Source organism: Chelonia mydas, chromosome 2 (assembly GCF_015237465.2).
Source record: "Chelonia mydas isolate rCheMyd1 chromosome 2, rCheMyd1.pri.v2, whole genome shotgun sequence".
NCBI lineage: Eukaryota > Metazoa > Chordata > Testudines > Cheloniidae > Chelonia > Chelonia mydas.
The window spans coordinates 210,581,315-210,606,625 of record NC_057850.1 but is presented as its reverse complement, the minus strand read 5'-3'; the positions used below and the strand labels follow the sequence as shown (position 1 = coordinate 210,606,625).

The 25,311-nt window shown below is 40.2% G+C and overlaps 1 protein-coding gene across 8 annotated transcripts in view; it reads right to left on the bottom strand.

Moving 5' to 3' along the window:
* THSD7A (thrombospondin type 1 domain containing 7A) overlaps positions 1–25,311 on the bottom strand; it is a 522,569-nt gene that overhangs the window by 30,234 nt on the left and 467,024 nt on the right. For all 8 annotated transcript variants that reach the window (XR_006289020.1, XM_043541145.1, XM_037890601.2 and 5 more), the window contains 6 exons: positions 24,840–24,981; positions 23,802–23,917; positions 17,964–18,081; positions 10,932–11,077; positions 8,726–8,900; positions 5,518–5,691 (listed from right to left, as the gene is read on the bottom strand). Coding sequence is in view for 7 of the 8 variants with exons in the window: in XM_043541145.1 (XP_043397080.1) it covers positions 5,518–5,691; positions 8,726–8,900; positions 10,932–11,077; positions 17,964–18,081; positions 23,802–23,917; positions 24,840–24,981 (871 nt within the window). In the remaining variant the exon portion in view is untranslated. The remainder of the gene's footprint in view (positions 1–5,517; positions 5,692–8,725; positions 8,901–10,931; positions 11,078–17,963; positions 18,082–23,801; positions 23,918–24,839; positions 24,982–25,311) is intronic.

The window sequence follows — 25,311 nt, the reverse complement described above, 5'->3', positions numbered from 1 at the left end:
AGGAGGGTGGGTTGTGGAATACCCATAGGGACCACACGTCTTGAAGAACTCCAGTTACTATAAGGTAAGTATCCTCTCTTTGGTCCCTATGGATATTCACTGTGGGTCACTCTCAAGCAGTGCTCATTGAGGATGAGGGTGCAAGGAAGAGTCCTGCACCACAGATCACTGGATCACTGAACCAAAGGAAGCATCCTCTGCAGAAGCCTGAACCAGGGTATAATGTTTAGTGACAGTGTGAATGGACCCCCAAGTCGCTGCCCTGCAGATCTCCTCATAGGAATGCCAACAAGGCAGCTTGGACTATGGTTGAATGAATCCTGAAAATCTGATGTGGAGGGGCTTCAATAAGTTCATAGCAAAGGAGGACACAATTGGAGAGGTTTGGGAAGAGGTTGCTCTCCTCCCCATTTTCTCAGCTATGGATATGAAGAACCTCAGAGGCTCCCAAAAGGGCCTACTCCGGTGCAAGTAGAAGGCTAGAACCCTGTATACATCCAGGGAGTGTCACTGCTTGTCCTTCCTGTTATTATAGGCTTCGGGTAGATGATTAGGCAGGTGATCTGTTTGGTTCAGGTGAAGTTAAGAAGGAATCTTTGTGATGAAATTGGGATGCAACCTCAAGAATACTTTATGCCTATGAAACACCATGTAAGGAAGATTTGCCATAAAGGACCCAAGCTCACCCACTCTCCCAGTAGAGATTATTGCAGTTAGGAAGGCAACTTTCATAGACAAACATAGGAGGAAGCAAGAGGCGAAGGGCTCGAATGGCAGGTTCACAAGAGCTGATACCACCAAGTTCAGGTCCCAGATAGGAGCAAGTTTTAATAGCGGTGGGAATGTTCTGATAATGCCTTTTAGAAACTTCATGGCTGGGGATAGTGGAAAACCAAGCAGTTTTCCACTGGAGGATGAAAGACATTAATAGCTGAAAAATGTACATGCAGTGAATGGATGGATAGGCCCAATTTCTTCAAGGAGAGAAGACAGCACAGGATAAGAGGGATCCCAGATTCCTTGTGGGGGTAAGTGATGTTGCTGACACCAAATGGAGAATTGCTTCCATTTGGCAGCAATACATATCCATGGAGAGAGTTTCCTGATATTATTAAGGATAAACTGGACCTCTTGTGAGCACAATCTCTCTAAATTCATTGTCCATCCAGAAACCAGGCTACCAGATGGAGGGACACCAGGTTGTAATGAATGGTCCTGCTTCTATTCTAAGACAGGAGACCCAGATGTGCCACTCCCCCCGACCCATTTCTGCAAACACAGAGCTGCCCAGCTCGGAGGCTGCGTCTGGGGCTCCACTGACTCTGCAGCTGAATGCAGCACTATCAATAGGGTAAACTGATGCTGGATGCACCAATTCCAGGTTGCTTATATCCTTGAAGAGTGAGGCAAATTTTGCTCCCCCTTATTTAAGTAATAAACTAGTCACATTGTCCAACCTGATCCAGAAGTGCACGGACTGGATGAAGGACAGCAATATCTTGCATGCTTCGTGCACTGCCCAAACTTCAAGAAGACTGATATGTAGTGTAGACTCTTGTGGAGTCTACAAACCCTGAGTTGTATGGTCGTCCACATGTGCTCTTCATCCCATTAGGGAGGCATCCATAATGAGTGTCTTTGTGGGCAATGCAGGAATAAAGGCAACCCTATATAGACATTGTCCTTTGTTTCCCACCAGGTGAGTGATATCAGGACACTCTGCAGAAGTGTGACCTGTGTATTCAGGAAGTTCCTGCTCAGAGCATAGACCATCCACAACAGTGCCTGGAGGCATGGTAGGTGAAACCTTATGAAGGGGGGGGGGGGGGTCACATGAGGCCATATAGCAGGACCAGGCAGAACCAGACTGTTATCTGGGGGGCTGAGTCAAAGTTGGGGGATGAGGTCCCTCATTGGAAAGAATCTGTCTTGAGGTAAGCTAACTTTGGGTGTAATCATGTTCAGATTTGCACCAATAAATTCTAAAACTTCTAAAACTTCTAAAGCTGGACTTTTTTGGATTTACCTGAAGTCCCAAGCAGTGAAAGAGGTTGAGTAAAGAGGTAACACTGCTGCCTGCACTTCCTGATACAACTGCCCCGTGAAGAGCCAATTGTCCAGATAGGAAATATTGGGCTGCCTCATTGACACAGGTATGCATGGACAGTACCTTCGTAAAAACCCTCAGGGCTGTAAAGAGACCAAAGGGAAGCACTCTGTATTGCAAGTGCTTTAGGCCCATCGTAACCCACAGGAGTATCCTGTACACTGGGTGAAAGTCTATATGAAACTAGGCATCCTTCACAATGAGAGGTGCACCAGTCAATTTCATTTAGGGAGGGGATTATTAGGGGCAATATAATTATCCTGTATCTTGAATGGTGAATGAAGACATTTAGCTGTCTGAGGATGGGTCTCCAGTCCCCCTTCTTTTGGGGATGAAGAAATATTTGGAGTAAAAGCCCTTCCTCTTGTGTTGAGGGGGTACAGGCTTCATTGCTGCTACCTGGATTAGGGAGTCCACCTTCTGTCTGAGAATCCTCTCATGGAACAGATGGGAAGGGAGGTTTGGAGAAGGAGCAACAAGGAATTTTATTTTACTGGTTCAAGATGATGTCTGAGACCCATTTGGCTGGTGTGATATGCTGCCAGCGTTGGGAGGAAACAGGCCAGGTGGACACTGAAGTGGGGAAGGTACAGGGAGTGATGGTGCTCAAGTGCCCCATCAAAATGTCTTCTTGGATAGGACTGAAGAAGGGATGGTGGGGGTTCTGTTTGTCTTCTATGCTGCACCAATTGGTGCCTCTTAGGAGGCTCAGGGCTTGTCTTCACTGGCAAGTTTTGTCGCCAAAAACTGCCTTTTACTGACAAAATAGCAAGAGCGTATGCACTACAATGGAACTTTTCTTGTGAAAAACGCCCAGTTTTGAAAACAAAAAACTTCCACCTCTAGGAGAGACTTTTGTCTTTTCCCCTCCCTTTATTGTCGACAAAGAGCCAGTGTCGACACTGCTGATTGTTTTGTTGACAGAACTGGCTCCTGCCAGGATCCCAAAATGCCTGCCCTCATTGCTCTGCTCAGTGTTTTGATCTCTGCTGCCCTGCAGGCATGCACCCCTCCCCTTTCAAAGCTCCGGGAAGTGCTGCTCCATCTGGGGAACAAACAAAGAGAAAACTGGAATGCTATGTTCTGCCCAGCACTAGGAACTCAGCAGCAGGCAGACGGCTGCTGCAGGGGGAGGGGGACAGACTGCTGTGCTGCTTTGCCCTTCCTCAGCAGGGAGAGCTCACAGAGCTCCTCAGGATGCTGCTCTCGGCAGCTGAGGGGGCTGTGGGAAAACTCGGAAAGAATCCCAAGATTCGCAGCGATCAGCTCTTCCTTCCCACAACACTGCACTGTGGAATACATAGCCATGGTGCATTGCTCACCCTGTCGATGATAGTGTCCCCAATGTGGACACGATCTGTCGACAGAGAGAGCAAGTGTGAACACCCTTTGGCAATTTTTGTTTTGTCGCCTTTTGGGTGTCGACATAAGTTCCGTCAACAAAACCTGGTAGTGTAGACAAGCCCTCATAGGCTTTCTGATGATAAAAGGCTAGGGGGTCAGGCAGTATCTATGAGGAAATGACCTAGAGTATTTCCTACAGGGTGCCAAGGTGTATATCCTGATGAGCAGAATTTCACAGCAGAGTCCTTGAAGCAGTGATCTGTTTCTCACTAAACAGGTTGTTTCCCTCAAAAGAGAGGTCTTCTACCTCCTTGGAGAATCCTGAAGACTGCAACCAAGAAGCTTGCCTTATAACCACCAAGGTTGTCAGGGAGCAGGTGCACTACATCAAGTGACACCTGGAGCGATGATCTGGCAACCAGTTTCCTTTCGTACAGGATTGCCTGGAATTGTGGCCTACATTTCTGTGGCAGTTTATCAGCTAATTCTGGCAGTTTATGCTAATTAATAAAATCATGTTTCAACATGAATGTCTGGTAATTGCTATGTGGAATAGTAGGCTGGCTGATGAAAAGTTCTTTCTGCTGAGGAGATCTAGTCTCTTTCCATCTTTATCTGAAGGGGTGGATCTTGGCTGAGGTAACCTGTTTCACTTGAGGACTTTCTGGACTATTAGAGAGTTCCAGTTAGGGTAGGAAAACAAATATTCTGTCCTCCTGGAGGGAACAAAATAATTTTTCAGTCCTCTTCAGGGTCAGGCACAGGTAGCTGGTGTGTGCCAAATTGTCTAAGGTACAACTACATAGCTACAGCAGCAAGCATCCCAGTCCAGGTTGGCAGACTAGGGCTCACACTATCACACTAAAAATAGTTATGTAAATGCTGCGATCCAGGCAGGAGCTCAGGTTCTGAAGCCCACCCGCCCCTCTAGGCTTCAGAGCTTGGTCTCCAGCACTAGCCTCAACTTTAGCACTGTCTACACAGTTTGTTTTTAGCTTGGTAGTGCGAGCTGCTCCTTACACCCTCAGCTTAGACCAGTTTAGAGTAGGGTGCAGGCATGGGCCAACAGACACTGCTTTTGAAGAATCTTCTGGTCTCATGGAGAGCATGCGTACCCACAGCATGTAGGCATAGGGACCAGCACTCAAACAAAATCTGATCTTTTGGTCCTCTGTCAGATCCAAAAAGTAAAAAAAAAAAATTTTTTTAAATGAAACAAAACATTTGGTTCAACACAAACCAAAACAAATCCTTCTGCTTTCAAACTTTTTTAAATTTTTATAAAATTGGAGGAAATTTTGATATGAAAAATTGTTTGGGCTTGAAAAATCAAATATTTCATTTCAATTGTTGAAACGTTTGGCAAATTCAGCAGATTTCATGAAATGATTCAGCTGACCTGAATCTGCCTTTTTTGTCAGAAAGCTTAGTTAAAAAAATTCACCCAGCTCTACTCAGCAGATTTGGGCCGAATCCCCACCTCTGCCATAGATCTCCTGTGTGACCTTGGACATATCACTTAATCTTTCAGTTTCTCTTTGTGTCTCCATTAATACTTCCTTTCTCTCTCCTTTGTCTGTTTTGCCTATTTAGATTGACAGCTCTATGGGCAGGGAATGACTCTTCTAATGAATGGGAACAGCAGCAAGCACAGTTGGGACCCACTGGTGTTATTGTCAGATAATTAATAAAATAAAAAAAATAGTACAAAGAGAATGAGAGAATATAGTAAATTTTTGTTTTGTCACTTCTGTTAAACATTGAGGCAGAAACACTGCAGGTTAATAAGTTTTGCTATAAATGAAAGTCAATTATTGAGGAAAAAGAATTAAAGACATTTTGAAAAAAAATACCATGAAATTTAAGAATTGACTCTACAATTAAAATATAATGGGAGATTGGCATAGATTTGTGACGTTTTTGGATGAAATTACAAAGCAGCTGTCCACGCAATTATTATTATTTGCAACATTTTTCAACCTCACCACCAAAATTTGGCCAAGAAAAAGTCTTATTCATCTTACATTAAAATAGCGGTCGCCTATTTTCTGTGTTTTGATACTCACCGTTACATGATCTTGTTTCCAAAGCCTGTTCTGGACAGAGGTGTTGGTTCTCTAATTCCTGAATGATCACTGCCCTGGATCGGGCTTGTATCCCTCCAAAGCCAAGATCTTCTCCATTAACACAGGTCAGCTGACAAAGGCTCCATTCTGACCACTCTTTCAAGTAACAATCACCTGTCCAACAACAATGATGTAACAAAGCTGAAGAGTTGATACCAGGGAGTTCTGAATACTACCTGTAAAGGCCATAGAAGGTTCTGATCCAAATAATGCCTTTTAACTCTGCCTCATTAATCAGTAAAGAATATTTCTCCGTTTAGACCCATACTTACCTTCATCCTATGAAAATATAGGTGACAGAACACCAGCTTATTTTAATTTCTGTACAAAAGAAATGATTCTTCAAGGAAATTGAAGTGTTACAAAACCCTATTTATGCTGAAGCATTCCAAGCAACTGTAGCATTTCCATAGCAGTACTAAGTTGCTCTCATTTGCAGTCTCTGACAAAAACTGCATTCAACATTTGGCCTTTCACAAATGGAAAGGCACGGTATGTCGTGCTCCAGCCTATTTTTCCACATTATCTTCATGATAAACTTCACTTTCTATAAGCTTAGAAGAAGACAATGTATATATAGCCAGTTGGAAAGTCAAGGTTAATTCTTGCTCATTCTGCTCCACTTGTAGGAAACAGGCCATTATCATTTAAATGTATTAGGGAAGTAGACTGGGAAAAGCTCTTACTGTGGGGAACATTTCTTGTCAGAAATGAGATTGGCACAGGTGATATAAAATATCTTCACTAAATTCTATGATGGTAGGAATCTGCACGGTATTATCTTATGGTTCAAGACTGAGGAATAAAATCACACTAACAAACATTAATTTTCACAGCAGCGTAGCGAATATTTTAAGGAAGTCTGAAGCATGGTGTAACGACAGTTTTGCTAATATTGCTGTGTAAAAGATGTCTAGAAAATTAAAACACAAAGAGACTTGTAAATGAGCCTCTTTAGCTTTAATTATTTCAGCAAAAAGACCATTAAAAATTCATGTTACCTTACATTATGCTGACAACAAATATAATAAGCACCACGTTGACCGGATGCCTAATTAATGAAGGAATTTTATTTGCTGACATTAAGAAATCATGTAAAGAAATGAATTATTGAAGAACTGATGTATGTATAATAGGAGAGCAGGAAGTGATTTTTGGAAAACTTAGTTAGAGTGTATCATTAGCACATCCCCACAGGGTAGTTATTCTCCTTGGCTAAACGTGAGGTTGCTCAAACAAAGGTCATTATTCAGCAAAATTTAAAGGATGAGCAATGAACAACTATGTTTCTTAAATTTAACGAACAAAATCAATCAATTACAAAATGGAGTATCTTATACCACTTAAGTCTTTTGATTTTCTATTAGAAAGCAGAACTGTGTGTTGACAGTACACAATTTGTTAATTAAAATATTTCTTAAATTTGGGGAAACCATAGCTGTGTCTACTCTGCATTGACATTAATGAGACTTGTAGTAAGAATAGTGACGTCCTTGGTCAAAATCTCTCCCTTTCACATTAGTGAGTGGAGTGCTCTATATCAGTGGTTCTCAAGCTTTCCGGACTACTGTGCCCCTTTCAGGAGTCTGATTTGCCTTGCGTACTACAAGTTTCACCTCACTTAAAAAATCAGGCTTTGGCTTTGGCCCTACTCAGCAGGGCTTGGGCTCCAGCTTTCTGCCCTGGGCCCCAGTAAGTCTAATGTCGGTCCTGGCAATCCCATTAAAATGAACTCACCCACAGTTTGAGAACTGGAGCTATAGTATGTAGACCAGTGTAAGCAAGTCATTGTCTGTATGAAATTTTAGTTTGCACTGACTTTGCTAGCGCTGTTTATGTAGCCTGTTGTAAAAGTAGGCAAATATCTAGAGTTGATGTACCCCCTGAAAGACCTCTGCGTACCCCCAGGGCTACACATACCCCTGGTTGAGAACCATTGCTCTGTATCAGCTGTCTGCTTGCTCTCATTCAAGTGAATGGGACTTTTGCTCACGGTTTCAAACTCATAGTTTGTGAAGTGGTGCAGGATTCTTTGGGATGAAAAGTGCTATGTCAATGAAATAGCTAATTGCACTTTTAGATGAGTGCAAAATGTAGAAACACCTCTTAGAACTCAAACAGCTCAACAGATTTCTAGAAAATTTCACCTTTGGACTGTTGCTAAGACACACTAAATTTCAGTCCAAAAGGAATAGGTTTGAAAGAGTTGTGACGCAATGAAGATCACAAGCTTGGTATGGAATGGCTATTGTGATGAGATGTGCTTTGGCAGAGAAAACAGGAAATCTATATCTGAAATTTCTTGGGAACGGAAAGAGCTAATCAATACCTCCAATACTACAGCACTAATTACTTTAATAACAACAGCTACATCCGCCCCCCTTTTGGAACTTACAGACAAGTTTTAATTTTCAGCAAAACCTTTGCAGTTCATCTTTAACAGCTGTTATGGTCTCTTCTTAATCCTTCTTAGTATGAGGGTCACAGATCTGACAAACCACAACAGCGCCTTTAGATACATCTGTTGGGTCAATGTGAGTGTCATGCATTTGTTGCTAGTGGAGGGACTAAGAATGATATTTTCTCAGAAAAACATTCCTTGGCCCCCAATGTGACCTTATTTAAACAAGCACTAAACCTCCTTTGTCTATTTCCTTAATTCCATTAAAAACAAACAAAAATATTAGAACCTGATTCAGTTTAATAAAAAAAGCTGTTCACATGCTTAAGAAGAACATTTAAACACCAAACCCTCTGTTTTTTGGACAGTCTGTTATTTAAATATCCATGAAATGGATTCTTCTCATATTCCAATTAACACTTTATTTCTTGTGTGGTAAAGTAACATTTATGATTTTTGTGCCAATTGTTCAAAAGTAAAATGCCTACTGGAGTAGTCTATGCCAAACATTATTTTAAAAACATTTGTAAATGCATGTATTCCTTTCCCTAGTCACCGTTTTATTAGTATCACAAAGTACGGTCATTCTTGTGAAACTACTGATAAAAAGTACTTCCTTTAGTTCAATAGGTGAATGTGGTAAAGACTTCACAGCCTGTGGCTAATCATCTTTTTCCTTTGTATTGTAGGCCATCTCAGGTTGACCAATCTTGAAATGCAACACACATATCTGAACAAGTTTGTTACCTGGACAAGGAAGGGTGCAGGTTTCCTCAAGTACCATCTTCTTATTGCCATCAATAATAGGCTCAATTTCTCCACAGAATTCCTCATCTACTATTTTGCCAACATCGTCAGTGGATCCATCAGAGACCACACATGAAATGTTCCTGACTCTTGTCCCCTCTCCACACTGAGCATCCTGGAAAGGGAGAGGATGCACAAATGTTGGCGAGAAAAATAAGTCTTCAGTGGTTAAATCAAAGTTGATCTGACTTTCTGATTATTGTTACTTTATTTAATGCTGATGGCTTGAAAAATAAAGCCAATTTAGGTCCTGTAGCATTCAATGCTTCAGACCGGGAAAGAGACCTAGCCATTTTTATATGGAAGCACAGTGGATGTCATTAAAATAATAATCAGTATTTTTCCAATTATTTCAATTGAAATAATAACAATAATTAATCAATAATAATAATTATTATTATTATTTAAAGCAGCAGTCCTCTACAAGGAATAACCTCCAGCAGAATGACTTATTTACACACAACAAAATTAAATTAACCATCCAGTAAATCAAAACAAGATAAAAATACCATATCTCACTGGGACAAAATATACCCGTGTTCACACCCTACACACTACTGTATATGCTTTGTACAAGATATGCCTTGTGTGGTATCATCTGAAAACTCATAACTTGCTGAGCAGTAATACAATGGCATAATGTGGGAAGCAGCTTTATGCATAAAGTTCTAAATTTTCCCTGTATGATGTTAAAATGTATATTCAGACTCACATAGCACCAAAGTGGTCAAACAGACCTGTCTTGAACAAAGGAGTGTATGCTTGTCTTAATTTGCATTTAAGCAGTAAACAGAATCATCAAGCAAAAAAGGAGATGAGAAAAATATACAGCTCACACAGGTGAAAAAGCCCAGCAGGGAACATCCTTCCTCCAGCAGACTGCCTGTCTCCTGGTTCTCAGCTGGAATTGGTTTTGAAAAAGGGACTAAAGAACAATGAAAAGAAGGGGCAAACACCCTAAGACACGCCCCTCCCCCCCGCCCACCTCATTCTCTGTACCTGAGATGGCAAAGCAAACAGCCGTCAGACTCTGAGGGAGGGAAGGATCCTGACCTGAAGAGTTTGATCAGTAATGTTGCTAGAAGCATGTGGTGAGAAACTTTGCTTGAATCTAACACAGTTTGTTAAGTTGGGCACTAGAAAGCATTTTATCTTCTTGTAGCCATTTCTGACTTTTATGCCTCATTACTTGTACTCACTTAAAATCTCTCTCTTTGTAGTTAATAAACATGTTTTATTGTTTTATATAATCCAATGTGTTTAACTTAAACTGTCTGGGTAACTCTATTTGAGATAACAGACGAGGGTATATTATTCCCATAAAGGAACAATGGATTTAGTATATTTGGACGGTGCAGGAGAGGGCTGGGCAGCACAAGAGACATTTCTGGGGAAAATCTGTGACTGAGAGCACGTTGGGGTCATTCTGCAGTATAACCAAGGCTGTTAAAAGCCAAGTGTAATCCAAGACTGGCTGGCAGGTTGCACTTTCACATAGACACTCTGGGTGTGGCTTGCATGCTGGAAGGCTGTTTGTGAGCGGCCCAGGTGGGAGCTACTTCAGCAAGACATTGTAAGACACCCAAGGTTGCAAGGCAGGGGTGACAGAAGCCCCCACTTCTGGTCTGGATTGTACCCTGGCATGTCAAACTCACCCACAAAACCCCCATCAGTGCCCTCCCCAAATACCAGCAGGAAGATGACAATCATTCAGACTATTTCAGGGGAGCAAGTGCCAGAGCCATAGTGCCCTCACAGACAATGCTCTGCAGGTTCTCTCCTTTTTAGGACCAGGAAGCTAAAATTTGAGCATTTATACTGACTAAAATTGTGGCAGTATCATAAGTGACAACCCTTTCTGAACAGAGCACTCTCTCAGATAGGCAGCTGTCAAACCGTTTAAGTTACCACATAGTTATATCTCACATACCAGAGCTTTACTCTATACCTAGAACAGGAATAACTAGGGCAAACTGTGGAACTGGTTGGCATATATGGTGTCCAATGGTAACCACTTTATTATGCTCCTGAATTGAAAGATTTGAATAAAATGGCTAAAACATTTCATACGTTATATGTGTGCATATCACAAATATCCCTGGATGCAGTGACCAGAATAATTGCAGATCTCCATTGCATCTTTTACCTCAACTTTGCATTCAGCCCAATGGCCATACTGCCACCGATAACAAGGTTTTACCGGGCAGGGTTTGAATTGCTCTATCTGAGATGGACAAGGTCTCCCATCACCCTGGAAAGGCTGATTTACTGTCCTTCTTCGTATCATCTTTCCTTTAAAAGAGAGAGAGGGAGAGAAAGAGAGAGAGAAAGCAACTTTGAGGTGGTCATATATATTGACTCATCAAGATGGTTCTGTTTCAGTCTGTGACAAGCTTTACGTTAGCATTATTCTTACCTAATACAGCGGACTGCACAGCAGACCTGCTGTGACCTGTTTGATGTGTGGATTGTAAATACTCTGAGATATGTACTTTCTTTGTTGTTATTTGCGTGTACTGTGCCTAGCACAATGAGATCCTTGATTAGAAAATCAAGTTGCTACTAGAATATAAATAAATAATACTTTTCTAGTTGAGACGCCTGGGGAAAAAACAGGTGCCCTTTCCTGATCTGGTATTTTGTTCTTGGCATCCCTGTTGAGAGATGAACTTTTGGTTCTCCACTGTTTTGGAGTTGTGCTACTAGGAGGGAATGATATGGGTATCTAATCCACAACATTTTCCTTGTATTAAATTTAGAAATGTATCAGATTCACAAGATGCTGATTGTCTACATTCAAAAAAGCAGAAGGAGCTTGCCACTTATCTTCTTTGTCTCCCTGGGCTTTATTATAATGGAGAATTTTCAAAGGACAGAGGATATTTCACCCAGACCTAAAGAAAATTAAAATATAATAGGTTTAACTGACATTAATCTTCTGTTCAATGGAGGGTGACACGCTACCTAGGCCTGTTTGAGGACTAGATTCTATTTCAAGCAGTTATATAATGGAATGAAGAAGAGATTTTGTATTTAGTCATCCTTTTGGGTGATTCTGTTTCTTTCCTCTTAGGTGAATATCAGACTATTAGATTTTATTTCTGAGACAGATGATACAGTGAAGCCACAAGAACTTTTTTATGTGCAATGTGGTGCGGGGTTGTAGCTCCTCTATAGATAGGGATTTCCAAAGAGTTCAATTAAACCCATATTTTCATGGGGTTTTAACTTCAATGCGAATAAATACATGCACTGAGCCAAAATGCGTCGGATTGTAAAAACAAGTAAATAACAACCAAGCAAAGAGAGTACAACATTAAAAATTAAGTACCCAATATATGTAGATTTGTAATGTGCTGCAATGCATTACACTGACCTACCTTCAAAACCTCACAGGATTAAATGGGCCACCCCCATTCACCTATCTGTCTATTTTTAATTAAATTTGTTATTATGAATTTGGAATTAAGTACCCTTAACTTTTGAGAGACAAATCCTGCTCCCAGATTAACTGGACTATGCGATGAACTGTAGCAAACCTCCCCACCCAGGCCACAAAATGGGAATAGAGCTGCATAACTAAGTTTCTTTGGAAAAATGCCAATTCGTCAGAATGAAATGCTTAGTCAAATCTAGTACAAATTAAATGAAACTAGGGCTGTCAAGCGATTAAAAAATTAATTGCAATTAATCATGTGATTAATCGCACTGTTAAACAATAATAGAATACCATGTATGTAAATATTTTTGGATGTTTTCTACAGTTTTCAAATATTGATTTCAATTTCAACACAGAATACAAAGTGTACAATCTCATTTTATATTTATTTTTGATTACTAATATTTGCAGTCTAAAAAACAAAAGAAATTGTATTACTCAATTCACCTAATACAAGTACTGTAGTGCAATATCTTTATCATGAAAGTTGAACTTACAAGTGTAGAATTATGTACAAAGAATAACTGCATTCAAAAATAAAACAATGTAAAACTTTAGAGCCTACGAGTCCACTCAGTCCTACTTTTTGTTCAGCCAATTGCTCAGACATTTGCCGGAGATAATGCTGCCCGCTTCTCGTTTATAATGTCACCTGAAAGTGAGAACAGGTATTTGCATGGCTCTGTTATAGCCGGCGTTGCAAGATGCACTAAAGATTCATATGTCCCTTCGTGCTTCAACCACCATTCCAGAGAACATGTGTCCATGCTGATGATGGTTTCTGCTTGATAATGATCCAAAGCTGTGCAGACTGATGCATGTTCATTTTCATCATCTGAGTCAGATGCCACCAACAGAAGATTGTTCTTCTTTTTTTGGTGGTTCGGGTTCTGTAGTTTCCAAATCAGAGTGTGCACTTTTAAGACTTCTGAAAACATGCTCCACACCTTGTCCCTCTCAGATTTTGGAAGGCACTTCAGATTCTTAAACCTTGGGTCGAGTGCTGTAGCTATCTTTATAAATCTCACATTGGTACCTTCTTTGTGTTTTGTCAAATCTGCAGTGAAAGTGTTCTTTAAATGAACAAGATGTTCTGGGTCATCATTGAAGACTGCTATAACATGAACTATATGGCAGAATGTGGGTAAAACAGAACAGAAGGCATACAATTCTCCCACAGGGAACTGAGTCACAAATTTAACTAACACATTATTTTTTTAATGCGCATCATCAGCATGGAAGCATTTCCTCTGGAATGCTGGCTGAAGCATGAAGAGGCATATGAATGTTTAGCATATCTGGCATGTAAATACCTTGCAATGCCGGTTACAAAACTGCCATGTGAATGTCTGTTCTCACTTTTAAATAAGAAGTGGGCAGCATTATCTCCCGTAATTGTAAACAAACATGTTTGTCTTACCAATTGGCTGAACAAGAAGTAGGCCTGAGTGGACTTTTGGGCTCTAAAGTTTTACATTGTTTTGTTTTTGAGTGCAGTTATGTAACAAAAAAAAACCCCTTTACATTTGTAAATTGCACTTTCACGATAAAGAGATTGCATTACAGTTCTTGTATGAGATGAACTGAAAAAAACTATTTCTTTTATCATTTTTATAGTGCAAATATTTGTAATAAAAATAATAATATAAAGTGAGCACAGTACATTTTGTATTCTGTGTCGTCACTGAAATCAATATATTTGAAAATGTAGAAAAACATCCAAAAATATGTAATACATTTCCATTGGTATTCTATTGTTTAACAGTGCAATTAAAACTATGAGTGAGGATGATTAATTTTTTTTAATCGCGATTAATTTTTTTTAGTTAATCACACTGCTTTCACCCTAGCTCTAGGGGATGGGCAGCATATCTCTAGTTCCTGGACCTGGCTGAAGGGGGCAGGGTGTAGGTTGGTATGAGGTGGAGTAGCTGGACTCTGCCACTCTGGTAGCTGGGCTGCAATCCTCTTGTCAACTTCAGTGAAATTGACAAGTGTTTTCCCTTAACACAGCTGGGAAGTTGATAAATTGCACTTCAGCTGTTCCAAAATGTAACTTTTCTTTTAAATCCCTTTCTGTGAAAATGTTTGGAGTTTTGATATTTTGTCCCAATTCAGGACAAAACTTTATCTCAAAAACAACAATTTTTGCAGAAAGGGAGCCCCCTTTTTGGCCTTTCTACTCCTGTGTTCACTGTAAGTAGGTGAAAAAAGGTTTGTCAAGTGGATCCTCATAGTTTTGCATCCGTAGCTCTTGCAGTTGGAGCATCACAGAGGAAAGAAAGTGAACTCTGACCTCACGGTAATGAGTTGAAAACCCAGCACAGGATGCAATTGCTATGTGCAAAACCATTCCAAAAGTGTACCGGCCTATGTTAGTGCAAGATGGAAGGAGAGCTAATCAGCCTTCTACGTTCTAGACTTTGTTACTGTATGGAAACATACCTAAAATTGATGTTATTTTAATACAGAATGAGATTTTTTCCCCTGTCCAAATCAATTTACTGTCTGTTAGCAACATCAAATAGATATATTTAGGAACGTCAAGATCCATAAAAAGCAATGAAACCTCAAGAGGTATTTTTAAATAATGTTGCTATTTTTAATATATTTAGGGGGTATAGTTACCTACCTACATATATACACAATGTGTATTTTTACATTTCAAGCTGGTGGTGTGATTCCCAGCTAGCTGCCGTGAATATGTGCCACTGGTCTGACAGGTATGTACTCAGGGCGGCTAGGCCCTCTTGCCACTCATGTTGCCATGATTACACTCTATTTTTAGTGCACTAGCTTGATCAGAGCTAGCATGGGTATGTCTCCTGGAACTGAGAACCATGACCCCGTCTTCCCTCCAGCTCCAAGTGTAGACATATCCCATGTTTAATAGGAAAACACTGAAATTTCCCTAGATACTTGTGACCAAATTTTCAGCAGAGCTCAGCAACCAATAGCTCCAACTCAGAACAATGGGAAGTGCTGGGTACTTAGCGCTTTTCAAAAAATGGCCACTCCATTTAGGAGTCTACATGGGAGCAGAGCTCTTGAAAATCTGGCCCCCTTTGTGGCTGCTGAGCACTTTTGAAAATCTGGTCTCCATCTCTGACTTGTTCTGTTAATGTCTAAGTAATGATAAACTCTCCAAGCACTTCTACTGCAAATCCTACAATGTGTATGTGAAGGGCTCAGACACTGTGGTGATGAGCAAAATAGAAATACTTTAAAATAATTAAATACCACAGTAGAAAATTATTAACTATGTTATCAGGAAATTTTTGTAATAATGTTAATTGTATGTTTTTATACTTACATTATAAGCTCTTTGGAGTACATACCATCTTTTTGTTCTATGTGAGTACAGTGCCTAGCACAATGGGGTTCTGATTCCTGACTAGGTGCTACTTCAATACAAATAAATAATAACAATAATTATTTCCCCCTAGTAATAACATACCACTAATCTACATACTGCAATATTCAGACATGACTGGAAAAGAATAGTTTCAACCTAATCCCCCACTTTAAAAAAAAATCTTTTAATGCTGGTGATTTGCATTTCAAATATGCAAAGAAATAACTAATTTAGGTGTTAACATTTGTCCTCATCTTCCCAAATATGTTTCTATAAATATGGACTACATATTAAAAGAAATGCCCAGGGATGTAGAGAGGTAGGGTCTCCTCCCTTTACCCTTACTGAGGAGAACAGAAATATCCAAAATGAATATCTGCCCAAGATTGATTTATATCATTAGCCTATTGCCTTTCAAAGCCTCTCCTTTGCTTTTTGCTCAAATAAATGGGCCCATGATGCAATTTATATGGGATAAAAAATGGCATCACTTGTCACATCCTGGGCAACTATGTGGTTGCCAGATTTGTACCTACATTATCTAGCATTCCAAATTTGGCCTGTTGTAAGGTGGTTCCCTCCCAGTAGCTCGGTATACAAACCAAGCTGGTTTGAGATTGAAGAAAGTTTAGCTATGCCATTTGCTTCCATCTCTCTTCTTTTACATATCTTAAGAGGCTTCCCATACCCTTAAGCAAAAGTCCAATCTTTGCATCTGCACAAGGCATCCTGCAACACGTTAAGATGATTACAGCATCCGATCTTACTAATTCTCCTCTTGTACCACTATGGGATAACCTATGCCTCAGGATCAAGGCCAACTCCATGCTTAAGACAGTTGGGATAGAAAAAGGATTAACAAAAATTAATGATATAATACAAGATGATAGACTGTCCTCCTTAGATTACGTATGTAACAAATATCAGCTACCGCTGTCTCACAATTCCTTCTTTCAGCAGCTATGCTCAAGGATTCATGCAAGGATAGGGAACAATTTGTCTGTTTCAACTCTTTCACTTCTAGAAGAACGTTAAGACACATGGAAACAAAACCTTGTAGGAATTATTTATAGGTGGCTTAAGGTTTGCATTACGCTCAGTCTCAGTCTCAAAGAAAAATGGGGAAAAGAATTTAGCCTTACTATCTGAACAGAAACCTGAGGGGATATCTGGCTTAATGTGAAAGATACTTCAAGTTCTTTATCCTTGCAACTCTTCCAGAAAAAGATATTAAAAAGTACTACTGGACTCCACAATGTTCGTTTATGGCTAGATTGGTAACGCACAATTAATGTTGGAGATGCTAATGGCCACATGCCAACCTTTCACACATCTGTCAGAAATGGAGATGTTCTGGAATGCCACAGTCAGTACTCTCTCAAAAACTTTTTAAGTGTTGCTATCGTTCTTTCTACAAGCTTATATATTTTAGGGGTGCTGGAGGAGTTGATATTACCAGTTAACATTAAGAAGTAGATGCAGTAACTATTTTAGAGGCCAAAAGAGATAATTTTAGAAAATGTAAATCTGCAGTTCCTCCCTCACACACACAGATTGGCTTAGTGAGCTCTCTACTACTCCATTAATGGAAAAAAATGACTCTGTTTAATAGAAACTATGGAAAAAATATGAACATGTCTGGTCTCACTATTGCATACTTTTGCAGTTTAGTATATATTAGTCCCCAATACTCATAGGTTATGTTATCACTTATTTATCTATTTAGTCATTTTAATAATTGATGCCCTGCTGACCTCTTTGAGTTCAGGTTTGTTTGTTTTTTGTTTTGTTTTCCAGGTTTTACAAATAATGGACATTGTATTTTATTTATATGCTATTTCCATCTTGTGCATGTATCTATATGTGATTTGTTTCATTATGTGTTTATATTCTATATAAAAATAAAATTAAAATATTAGCTCTTCGAAAGCAAAATCTCCTATTTTCTGTGTATAAAAAAAGAGGAAGTATGTGATGACTGTTATTATGGTGGGTTAAATCTTCAAGAGCCATGTATTATGATTTAGATTTTCTTATCTCAATAATATTAATGAGTTGTAAAGCTAAATCTCCCATTGCTGGGACATCTATGTTTAATATGCCCAGTATGGTCAATCTCCTCTGGCAAAGTCATGTATCATTTGTCATATCTCATATCTATTTATTGAGTCAGAATTTTTTTTCCAGTGTGGGCCAAATCCTTTTCACTTTAACCATGTATAGCCTCAATGAAGCCTACTACTTGCCTGGAAAAGGAAAACCAGATTTAGGCCCCCTATCATTCTCTCTCTAACCAACTACTCTTCAAACTCCTGGCAGACTATTAGTTGTGTTGGATTTTTAAAAAATGCTCAGCCATAAAGATATTCCAAGAACAGACTAACCTGTAAGGCCACATGTTTGGGAACACTCAGACCATGGAGACCAGTCAGAAAGCTGACAGTTCAAAGGACATTCCACCACACAGGAGGTATTCATCTGCCACGTCTTCTCCAAGCCAAGCTAAAAGAGGAGACACAACTGTCAGCATGTGAAGTGCGGTCTGTCCCACTAGTCTAGCCTATACTACTGAGAACAGGGTGAATTTGAGCTAACCACATTTGATTAAAGATTTAATAATTATTAAAGAGAAAGAAAAATCTAGAATATATTGGTCTCACTAGGGCCCCAATTCAGAAGAGCACTCAAGCTTGTGCTTAACTCCTAAGCAAATGCTTAAATCCCATTTTCTCCAGGGGGATTTAAGCATGTGCTTAAACACACTTCAAAAACAGGGGTGATTTCCTGAATCAGGGCCCAAAGATGGAGGAATACAGCTCTGTAATTTTAATTTATAGATTTGTCAAAATTAAAATAAAAAGGAAGCAGTATTATGGAGCGACTAGACAGACAGACAGAATTTAGGGCATAGTACACATCCTACAAAGCTCCAACTTTAGTGAAAGGGACAGGTCCAGCATAGGGAGCAGATGTGGAATCTGATAGGAAATCATATGAACATCAAACAGGTCTGCAACTTCCAGTTGTGACAAGTTCTTTCCTTTATGCAGTGGATTGAATTTAATCTATGTCTTTCAGGTCCAGATCCGCAAGGATATTTAGGAGCCTAACTTTCATTTAAATCAATGGAAGTTAAGAGCCTAAATACCTTTGCGGATCTGGGCCTTAGTGACCAGAAGGCTGCAGATAGGGATCTATCCATCTGAAGCTATATGATTAAAAAACATACAGAATCTCTTTCTAAGATACCTAGACAACTTGAAACTCATTACAAAAATGACTGCAAAGGATAAGAACATAAAACCAATAAATAGATTTCAAATGGAAATAAAAACACTCTTTCCCACTCAAACCTAGTACAGACCAGCACTTAGGCCCATTAATGAGCACGCTATAGATATACTGCACATACGGTAGCTTTCTGACCCTGATATACTGGCAGCATTAGACTTACATTTGCAGTGTCATTTACTGAGACAAATGAGGTAGGAGACCTCTGTTCTGTTTTATGGATCAACCAATGAATTCCTGGTTTTTCTCTGTTGTACAGTGTAACCTTGATTACCCGAAGCTCTCAGGGGATACCTGAAACCCTTTGATAATCAAGGGTCGGATAATCAGGAAACTAGCCAATAGGCTTTGAAGTCTGCTTTCAGGGTCAGCTCTTCTGAGCACAGACTTCAAAGCCCGCAGAGCCGACTCCATGCAATTACAGAGAACTGGCTGGCTTCCCCGAGGCTGGCGTGCTCAGCAGGACTTCAGCAGCTGGAGAAAGAGAAGCCCCAGAGGGAAGCAAAGGGTGAACAGGAGAGAGTCACAGCCCAGATTACAGAGTGCTGGCTGGCTTCCCCAAGCCTGGTGTGCTGAAATGCACTATAGTTCACTGTAATCAGGACTCCAACTCTCTCCTATTTATCCATTGTTCCTCTCCCTTTTCTCTGGCATAAGAAGTCCCTCTGAGCTTCCTGGCCCTGGAAACTGTGGCTGGCTAAGCATTTGGAAAAATATACAAACTTCCCCCATCTGGAAATCCCAATGGTCACAGCCTTCTGTTGGATAACAGGTGGTTTCTGATTAGTGATTTTCAAATACTGAAGTTGTACTGAATATGTAAAAGTTAAGCATTCTGTATTCTTGGCTATACCTGGCAGGGGGCAGCAGACTGCCAGACAAGCGTCCTCTGCAAATTGTGTTACTTTGTGTCCATAGACACACACTTGCATGTCTGCAAGTATATCTGTTACTCAACAAGAGATCTTTGTCTACCCTCGGCTGCAGATTTATCATGTAAGGCTGACCAACAGAGTGTGTACTAATAAAGTAGTGAAGCTTGCTGTCCGATACAGACAAAATGCTTGTCTCCAGATTTGTAAATGCAAGTAAATGAGTAACAATAAACTAACAGGTATTTGCAGAGGGTGAGGTGGGGGAGGCATCGTGAATTAGGTGATTTGAATTTTAAAGAGCCCAAGGAAATGGCAGGAAGAGTTCCGTGATGTGCTAATTTTACAACAGACAGTGACCAAGTGATCCACTACTAATGTTCCTTGAGAGTTTACACAGAAATATACGACTTGGAAAAAAGCTCTGGAAACTGATTTATCCTGGCAGTAATCAGGATGATTGGATAACTTCTTTAGCCGATTGACTGAAACTAATGTCAAATCATACAGACCGCATTAGGACAGTAACTACTGGTATAGCATCAGGATGGAATTTTAGAATTTTACTGGGCATAAGCTTGCATCTGAATATAATGATGATAGCTCTGCAGAGTGTAAGATAAGGTTTTATTGTTCTCTTGGATAATGTAATTATATGTAGCCATAACATTTTGGCTGATGATATCTCTACTTATTAAAAATTCAGATTAGGGATGGCTATTCTAATCTCTGTTCTCTGCATCTATCTTAAGTAAAAACAATGACAGTTACCAATTTTGATGTATCTGTAAATAAACATAGAATGAGTTTTGTATAACTAATGAGTCTGTAATATTAGTTAGACACAGGTGTCTGTCTGTTTGTTATGCACCACCACACCACACATACTTAAAGGAAATGAGATTAAAAAGGGTTCACTACAATGCATATAGTACACATTATAAAAATATAAAGAGAACACTTTTAGTCAGATTAGCAAAAAGTGCATAATACATAGAAAAGTCTGTCATTTCTTAAATCCCACTTCTTCTGATGACATGGAAGTTCACAGAGTTCACTTTCACTCCCCCAGAATGAAAGGTCTTTTAAGATTCCAACAGCTTGGCTTTCTTGTTAATCAGGTAAACAGGTCTTATGCTACAGTTATTGGATTAGTCACTGACCTTGATGTGCCACTTCTTCATAAAACATAACAAATAGAAGGGCTTGAATGGTAAGACTGGTCGTGTATCAGGGCTTTGTATATGCAGACTACGTGAATACCCTCTGTGGTCTTGAATTAAAAACCTAGTGGATCATTGTATGCAGGGCCGGCTCCAGGCACCAGCGTTCCAAGCAGGTGCTTGGGGCGGCAGTCAGAAAGGGGCAACAGAGTTTCCGCGGTGGCGGCAATTCGGCGGCAGCTTCTCCGTTCCGCTGGCCGCGGCAGCAATTCGGCGGCAGCTTCTCTCTCTCCTGCAGTCCACGGCAGCAATTTGGCGGTGACAGGTTTGGTTTTTTTTCACTGCTTGGGGTGGCAAAAACGGTAGAGCCGGCCCTGATCGTATGTTGTCCTCCCAAAGTAGGACTGTATTGCTGCGGTCACTGGTAAATGGTGGTGTGGCTGCCAGGACTTCTGTCTGGCTAGCCACTCAAGGCCAGAAGTTTTTGAAATAATTGTTCCACTGCCTCCATCGTCCTCACTGTCTAACCAGCCAAACATCCACCCCTTAATTAATTAGGGAAAAGCTGCTCAAGGCTTCTCCAATGAGATCTCTATTTACAAAGTAACAATAATTTGCCCAAATTCACAGTTTGTAGATACATAATAAATCACTAATATATGGGATGAACTACTACAGCTTTACCGAGAAAGAAATCCATTTTTACTTATTGTTTCATGAAAAGCATTCATTCTGTTGACATGTTCACATGGACAGACCATAACTTATACAATGTCTCATTATATAATAATCAATATGGTAATCTCCTAAAAATAGCTTGAGCACCAAATTCTGTCTTCTAATGCACAAACAGCTCCCATTAACTTCTGTGGAGTTTGCTGGCAGGCATCCAAGGGCTGACTTTTTGCCCTGAGACTTTAGAATGTAAATGGTCATATTAATAGGGCTGATCATACTCCCAAGATCCATATGCAGAGAAAAACCTTGTGTGCTCAGAAGAGAGGATATGTTAGTGGCCTCCACTGCAGCATCCTTTGCTCAGAACCTTTGGGTTCAGAGTTCCACATGGGCATTGAGTGAGTTGGGAGAGGAGTGAGCAGATCAGGAGGGACACAAACAGTGTACGGGGAGACTTTGGAAAACCAGTAAAGTGCCTGAAACCACTATGGCTTATTGCTAAAAGCAACCAAGACAGAAGGCTGTAAATTCGCAAAGTCAGCAGGCTTAGCTTAAGCAAGGCGGGAGGGGGGTCTTTGGGTGGCACAGAGAGGGCAGCTTGACCCTCCGTCCTTCCTGATAAGAATTGTGTTGAAGTGGCTGATACATGCATTTTAGAAGAGCAGGATGTGCCCCAGAAATGTCTATTGGGGGCCTCAACGCTGCAAACTCTGGAAAAACCCACACCTGGTTAATTGATAATCAAAAGGAACCTTTTGCTGGACCACTGAAACTGCTTGTAACAAGTTTTCTTTAAGGGACATGTCTAATGTATAAATAAGGGGGGAAAGTTTGAGGTAGTTGGACTCTTTTTGGACTCTCCTCTGGATACATCTTGCAGTCCCCACCGGCAGATGGAAGATTTGGCGACCAGAAGCCTGCCGCTGTGTCACTCGAGAGCCACACTCAGCTTTGGTAATTATCAAGGGTTGGGGGTGTTTTACTAACCTGTTGCGGATGGCTGTATAAGTGCTTGAGACTAAGTAAAGTTTAGCTTTAAGTGAAAGCACTCTTGTGTTATCCTGTTTGTGCCAGCCGTCTATCGGTCGGACGGCCGTGTCTCCCCTGATTTATTTCCTGACACCACCTCGCACAGAGTAAAAGTTACCAAGAGCTTTGGGTTGAAAGAACCCCGGGTAACAACAGCACCAGCCTGGCAGAATTTCTCTCAAATGTAACACTGCCCAGTATGTATTAACTTTTCATAGCTCCCTCCAGCACTGGCAACCCCCCCTCTTAATGAAGAGTCCTGAGAAGCAGCTGTCGGCAAGGGAAGTCCATTGGAGAGGGGGGAAAGGATGCTGTTAAAATTGAGCTATTGTGGAGGGCACATGGTCTCTGTGCATGTGATTCTAGTCTCCTGCTTTCAGGTGATTTAATGTCTGTTCTGTTTGGGGGCTGAGGCAATTTCATCCACTTTCCATTGGAACAACTAGGAAGATTTCTCTGTAATGCAAACCTTGGTGTATTCTTCCCCATAGTCCTTCCTGGCATGATCTGTACAGTATCACTCATTACTAGATACAGTCTCCTTTAACAAACCCATGAAATGACAAAAGCAATAGTATTATCTGCCTTGAGCAGTCATTTAAAAACGGATTCATGAAACAGTTACATAAAATTAAGGTGATCCATCTGCTGAATATTACTCCCACTGAACATGCTTATGTAAGAAGTTCCATTTCCTTATTAATGCAGCAAATTTTTCACACAGCTTGGATGTTTCTCATCTTACACAGCTGGGTACAAGAAGCTAGCACTCAGCCTGGCTGCAGAATGGCACATGACACACGGTTAGCAACACACTGAATAAATGATTGATATCGGCAGCTGTCCAAGGTACTACACAGAAATCACATCAAATTGGAATGATTTGCATTCTGATTAAGATCTATTACCTTTATTCGCCATGATTGCTTATTGTTCCCAAATCATTTCTTTCAGGATATAATCATCAGCACCCCTTTGTGGGTGCACACATAAGCTATCAGAGGAAATTTTATGAAGAAATCACAGGTGATGACACAGCCTCATTTCAAGGGGTACTTAACAGTCCATGAATAATGTTGAGAAACATCTGTTGGCGATGGGTTACATGCAGCACAGGTCAGCTAGCTCAGCATGAATTAAAGCTATTAGGAAGAGTTTAGTCACAAAAGGAAAAGAGCCTCCCACTCACCACTTCACAATACTTCAGGTCAACTGATTTGCCATCACTGCGAACACAATCTAGCATTCTTGTTTTGATGCCATTACCACAAACTGCCTTCTCGCTGAGCTGACATGTACTCCAGTCTGGAAATAAACGAGACCATCAGGACAGGATGCCAATGAAACTGATTTCTGATGAAGCTTTGATTACTTGAATAATACATTTAATTCAAACAGCCTAAAAATAACCCTCGGAATCAATTTTTACACATTCAAAAAGCTCATGGAACCCATTAGCGAGACATATTGGAAATAACCATAGTTAGGTACCCAGTGACATGATGTATTTCTGAAAAGTCAAATATTGTGTTTATCTGGATTTTTTGGGGGTAAGTCACACACACACACACACACACACACACACACACACACACACACAATGGCCAGAGAAATAGGCTTTCTAGGGCTATAGAAGTCATATGAGTCTCAAATTACACAGTTCCTTAAGAGCATTTTCTCTGAATCATCAAACAGTTTCACTCTATTTTCACTACAGACTGTACAAACCATATTACATAACACAGGAAAGCAGAAAGACCTATACTTTGAGTACAATGAATGCCTCTTATAGGTATTTTATTTCTTCTTACACACAACCCCCCTTCACTATTAACACAGTTTCACTACAAACAGAGAGGGCCTCACTAACAAGAGAAACACCTTGGATATGGTGGCAGACAGAGGGTTATAGTTAGTTGCAGGGAGGGGTAGGGGCTTCTGGAAGGCCAAAACTTCAACTCTAAGGGAAGCAGCTGTAGCATAGCCAAACCAGCTTTTCTCTACTACCTGCTGAGAGCAACTTTAGCAAGACTGAGTGAAAGGGATTCCTCTAGTACTTCTTTTGGATCAGAACTAAAGGACCATGAGCCCTGGTTTAAAGCCAGGTGCTAATTGGGCAAACTTGACTCATACATTAATTTTTAGCTGTATGTAAAACTAAATTGTGAAAATAGGTAGAGCTCTTATATTTTTACAGCCTGTTATTAGATTTTAAGGACGCTAATACCTGTCACATTGTAATCATAGTGGTAACAGTTTTTGTTCAGACTGCAAGGTTCTGTCTCAGTGGAAGCAGGACAAGCCTTTCCTTCATCAGGTTGTCTTAGAGGCTCCGCTGACCTTTCACGCACATTACTTCCATTGCAGGGCTTGAAAAGGAAAACAGAAACAATTATTTTTGATATATTCAGTCTCTCTACCTACAAACATAATAGCCTTGTAAGCATCCTTTTTACAAAATGCTAATGTAAAACAATGACATTATACTTTGCCTAGAAGGGAATGTTTCCTTGTTATTTTATGGGAGGATTTAGTTTGCTATTTTATCTTAGTAATAATACCTAGGAATTAATAATACCGAATTACCTTGGTAATGCCTTAATAATTCCCTATCTAGTTCACATTTCATTGATACTGCCTTAAAGCAACTGAGCATCTGAATTTCCAGATTATGAGCTGTCTCTCCAAAATCTGCAGTG